At 45.1% G+C, this 5,297-nt stretch overlaps 1 protein-coding gene and 1 pseudogene across 1 annotated transcript; both read left to right on the top strand.

Moving 5' to 3' along the window:
* The first annotated feature begins 1,107 nt into the window (after positions 1 to 1,107).
* On the top strand, positions 1,108 to 1,190 carry LOC120930001 (annotated as a pseudogene).
* A 2,705-nt stretch (positions 1,191 to 3,895) lies between these two features.
* LOC120928326 (uncharacterized mitochondrial protein AtMg00860-like) lies at positions 3,896 to 4,366 on the top strand. The gene has a single exon (XM_040339422.1). It carries the CDS (start codon positions 3,896 to 3,898, stop codon positions 4,364 to 4,366), a length of 471 nt encoding a protein of 156 aa, XP_040195356.1.
* The last annotated feature ends 931 nt before the right edge of the window (positions 4,367 to 5,297 follow it).

Raw genomic sequence — 5,297 nt, 5'->3', positions numbered from 1 at the left:
CTCTCCATGCATCTTTGGAGCAGCTTTTGTCCCTAAGTTATTTCAGAACTGTCAGACGGCGGGGCTGTTAGACGGTGGCAGTCTTTGTCGTGTGCAGAGCTATATTTAATTTTTTCACGATTGACACTGAATCTACTTCAGGGGCCATTTTTTATTTTATTAAAAAAAATTGGGAGAATAAAACAGACCAAAAAAACTAAAATAAAAAATTTAAAGGAATTCTACACACTCTTAAGAGTTAAACTACAATAATATTTTAATAATAAAAAAAGTGGAATCGGCGCCAATTTTTTTAATAAAAAGTAATAATTACAAGTACAGCTCCAAAAATTAGTAGGTGACTAATATGCCGCGTACAGACGGTCATTTTTTGTGATGAAAAAAAACGAAGTTTTTGAAAACGTTTTCCGCGTCGGGTATGCTAATTAGCTGTTTACGGCGATCCACGAAGCTACGTGCGCTCGTCGCATTCTCTTACGTCGTCGCTAGTCGGCTTTTCCCGTCGTAAAGTTACGGCTGCTATTTCATGGCTTATATTTAGACCAGCCATGTTAAAGTATGGCCGTCGTTCCCGCGTCGAATTAAATATTTTTTTTTTTTCGTAAGTCGTCCGGGAATAGGAAAGGACGTAAGGCACGTCGGCATTCAAAAAATTACGTCGGTGCGACGTCATTTCGTGCAAAGCACGGCGGGAAATTACAAAACGGAGCATGCGCAGTACGTTCGGGGTGGGAACGCGCCTAATTTAAATGATACACGCCCCATTTGAATTAGGCGGGCTTGGGCCAGACGGATTTACGCTACGCCGCCGCAAGTTTACAGGCCAGTGCTTTGTGAATCAAGCACTTGCGCTGAAAACTTGCGGCTGTGTAACGTAAATGGGATACATTATGCCGCCGGAATTGTACATGAATCTGGCCCCAATTGATTAAATTAAAAAGTTCAAATTAAATACAAATGTAGGACTGGCAATGGAAATGCTGTGTTCCAGATTTATCTCCAACCACCGTGCTCTTAGAAAGTGCAATGTGCATAATAAAGTGCTTCACCCGATGTGACAATCAAAATGTGCTCACCAGATATATTCAGCCCTTTAGGAATGTAAGGGGTTCTTCTCGGCCTTTTGGCTAAGATCAAGTGTAGTATCTGTTCTTATCAGTTGCCAGTAGGTGGTGCTATGCTAACCGTCCTGAGTACATGGCGAGGTGGAAAGGAATGGCGGTTGGCATGAGGTCGAAGCTGAGCTGAGGCCTCTGGCCTGGATTTTGTGGTGCCTGCCCCGGTCAGTTGTTTGATTAGGTGGGAGTGATGGGAGTAGTGGGAGTAGCCTATTGGCGTGGGCTCTCCCCAATCTCTCAGAGCCCCTACCTTCCTGGCAGGGATGGGTGCTGCTGGTCCGGGCTGTGGGCCAGGGTCCGTTGAAAAGCCTGTGGAGATAGTGCCCCTAGATTGGCAGTCCAGGGGTGCCATACCTTGCACAAGTGTTTGAGAGGGCACTTACTTGTATGGAACCTTGACCACATCTCCACAAACACCCTTTTCACACCTGCCTCTAGGGCCGGGCCTTTTGGCTGGGACCAGAGGAATTTTTGTTTCCTGGCCGGAGGGCCGGCCGTCATATTGCTTGATGGTCACTTTCTACTCACATCTCCCACCTTCCTTCTCCCCCACTTTCTTTTTTATTTTACCCCGTGTGTGTCACTTTTATGTCTTTTTTTGCTGGTGCACGCTTGTACACCTCGTGTGTGATTAGTAGGGTGCCGATCCTCGGGCCACCCCTGAACATCTTGGGAGTGGGTGGACATGGCCTTCTGGCTTAGTTCGCCTGCTCTAATGGGGTCTCCCTTCGGGGGAGCCCCACCTGGGAGGGTTCTGTTTCGGCAGACCCTCCAAGGAAGTTGGGTCCGCGTTGGCTTCGGCTGCACGGACCATTTGATTACTCTAGTCCCTGTCTGGAGCCTAACGCCCTGGGGGATCAGAGTCAGGTCCTTCGTGAGGAGGACTGTTTGACGTAGTACCCTTCACACTTTTTTGTGTATCACTCTTTATGTGTGTGCACATTTTTTCTGCACAGGGTGGAGTTTTTGGGTTGTGTTATGCACGCCACAGGCTTTTCAAAATAAAAATAAAAAAGGGGTTCTTTAAAGATCCTTCTTAATACGATCTCTCCCAAATAGAATCAATTCCTAATGGATCCAACACAGGTGTCTCCTAATACAATAACTGTGTGTTCCAATCATCCGATCTGGAAAAATAAAAAACGGCTCCACCGCAATGAACCACAAAAATGGGGATAGTGCAATACCGTTTTTTTTAAAAAGCTTGTAGGGTAAAACAATGTATACAGGCAAGTACACATACAGCTAAGAAAGGAGGCAGCGGCCGGACTTCTCACTACAAAGCGATATGTACCCCGGCATGCATCTAAGCTGTTTAAAACTTACAGACACATAGCTCCAGTGGGCAGGCGTGCTGTGTCAGATTTCTATGCATTTTGCATGTCTTGTATCATCAGCAAAAGGCATTTTTCTGATGACGTGAGACACGCAAAATGCAACTTGTTTTGCAGGCAGTCCCTGCTGCTTCTCTGGACTCTGTGCTGGCATCTGCCTCAAATATTACCTCTACAAGAGGTATGCCTGGTTCCACTATGCTTCAGTTCAATGCAGAGGGTTTCTAAACCAGTTTGAGATTTACTTTGAGATACTGCCCCAGTCGTTTTTCCACAGACAGAAGTAAAGTAGGCTTTATGATATCTTTGCTTTCTGAGAGAGCCTTGGCCTGGGCAAACCCTCTATAATGACATTCCCGCATGCTCCATGTCTGCTGCCAAACGCCTGATGTCCATCAAATAGGGTATGATAACTGTTGCTGATTACATCATTGAGTTCTGTACTCTGGCAGCCGAGGTTGCTTGGAATAATGAGGCCCTCATGGTCTCTCGGATCACATCAAAGATGAGATAGCAGCCTGAGACATACCCACTGAGTGGGAGAAGTTTATTATGTTTGCCATCCTCATTGACTCCAGAGACCCTGTTTTAATGAGCACTTGCGGCAGCCTCCTGTGCATTTGGCTCCAAGCTTTGCAGTCCCACCCTTGCCTCCCTCACCTCCCATACCACCTGGTACCAAGTCCGCCACTAAGGTAGAACCCATGCAGTTGGGCATTACACATCTTTCTGTGGATTAGAAGGCCTTTAGGAGGAGGGAGAGATTGTACCTTTATTGTGGCCAGGCAGGTCACTTTTTGTAGTCTTGTCCTACCCGTCTGGGAAACGCTTGCACCTGAGGTCCTTAGGTGGCATTGTTTCATCCCCAGTTATCCAGAAGGATAAACCCCTGGTACCGGTTACCCTTTCTTGGTCCGAGTCGTCCTTCGAGATACTGGCTCTAATTGACTCTGGGGCTGCTGGCCTGTTCATAGATGGTGCTTTTGTTTTTTCCCTCATGCTGAGACACTTGTGGTCACTTTATACCTCCGGAACCCCGCTTTCGGTTCTCTTAGTGGAGCTGTTGGAAGGAACACACAGCTATAACGGGACACCAGAGAATGCCAGGAGATTCATTAAAGGCACATACCATCAGCAAGGAGGTAAGCGCTCTGTGAGCACAGAAACTTGAAGAACCTTGTATAGAAGATTTATAAGAAAATTGGGCGTATTTAACACAAAGATTTCACCATTGTATTGTCATCATTATTAGAATTACTTTATTTACACTGTTGCACATATCATATTGGACTTTTGATCACAGAACTCATTTGCACAGTTTAATTGATTGATTTATTTACATATAGACTGTTGCGCCTATCAACTTTTCTTTTCATTATAAATACCTAGTTATGCCATTTTGTCTTTGCAACGCTCTGGCAGTTTTCCAAGAAATTATCAACAATGTCCTCTGAGATTTGTTGCAGCTATGTGTGGTGGTTTATCTCAATGATTATCCTCATATTTTCCAAGTTCCTAGAGAACCATCACACAGATGTCCGCCGTGTGCTGCAGAGGTTGAGAGATAATAACCTGTATTGCAAATTGGAGAATTGCGAGTTTCATTGTGAACAGGTTAAATTCCTGGGTTATGTCATTTCCACTGCTGGTTTTTCGATGGACCCAAAGAAACTTTCACCAGTACTACAGTGGCCTCGACCCGTGGGTTTACGACCATTGCAGCGTTTTCTTGGCATTGCAAATTATTATCGGAAGTTTTTTCGTAACTTCTTATCTCTGGTCAAACCCCTGACTAATATGACAAGAAAGGATTGGTCTCCAGATTCTGTTAATGCCTTTGAGAGTCTCAAGGCTGCCTTTGCTTCTGCTCTTGTGTTGGTACATCCTGATCTTATAGTACCTTTTCATCCTTGAGGTTGATGCATCTGAGACTGGAGTTGGTGCCCTGCTGTCTCAAAGTCCTACCTCTGAGAGTGCTATGCATCCTTGTTGCTACTTTTCCATTAAATGATCTCCTGCAGAATGCAATTATGACATTGGGGACAGAGAGTTGTTAGCAATCGTTTTAGCCCTTAAAGAATGGAAGCATCTCCTTGAAGGTACCACTGTGCTGTTCCTTATTCTGACTGACCATAAGAATCTCACATTCTTGTCTGAGGCTAAATGGCTCTCACTCAGAAGGGCACAATGGGCTCTTTTCTTATCAAGTTTCAATTACATAGTCTCATTCTTACCCGGTTCTAAGAATGTAAGGGCTGATGCTTTGTTGCGATGCATTTCCAAGAGGGCTGATGCTTTGTCGTGATGCATTTCCAAGATGGAGTTGGTCTCTGTTCCTGTGATTCCTCCTGATCGTATTCTAGCTATGGTTCACATCAGTCTCACTTCTCCTTTGGGTGAAAATTCTTGTCGCTCGGATCCGTTTTCCTCCTGAGAAACCTTGTGACCACTGTTTTGTCCCTGTGAGTCTCCGTACTGCTGTGCTCCAGACTTACCATTCTACCAAGGCTGCTGGCCACCCAGGGAAGAATCAACTCTTTTGGGCCATTTTCCAACAATTCTGGTGACCTAGTCTACGTGCTGATGTAGCTGCCTTCATAGCTGCTTGTTCTGTATGTGATCAGAGTAAGACACCACGACACCTTCAATTCCCAATGGAACAAGGCCGTGGAACCACCTGTCAATGGTTTAAATTGTGGAGTTACCTAACTCAAAGGGCAACACAGTTATTCTTTTGGTGGTTGACTGGTTCTCAAAAATGTCTCATTGTATTCCATTTTAGAAGTTGCCCACATCTAAAGAACTGGCTTACATTTTTGCTAGGGAGATCTTTCGCTTACATGGG

The sequence above is a fragment of the Rana temporaria genome, chromosome 2 (assembly GCF_905171775.1).
Source record: "Rana temporaria chromosome 2, aRanTem1.1, whole genome shotgun sequence".
NCBI lineage: Eukaryota > Metazoa > Chordata > Amphibia > Anura > Ranidae > Rana > Rana temporaria.
This window is presented reverse-complemented; position numbering and strand designations above follow the sequence as displayed.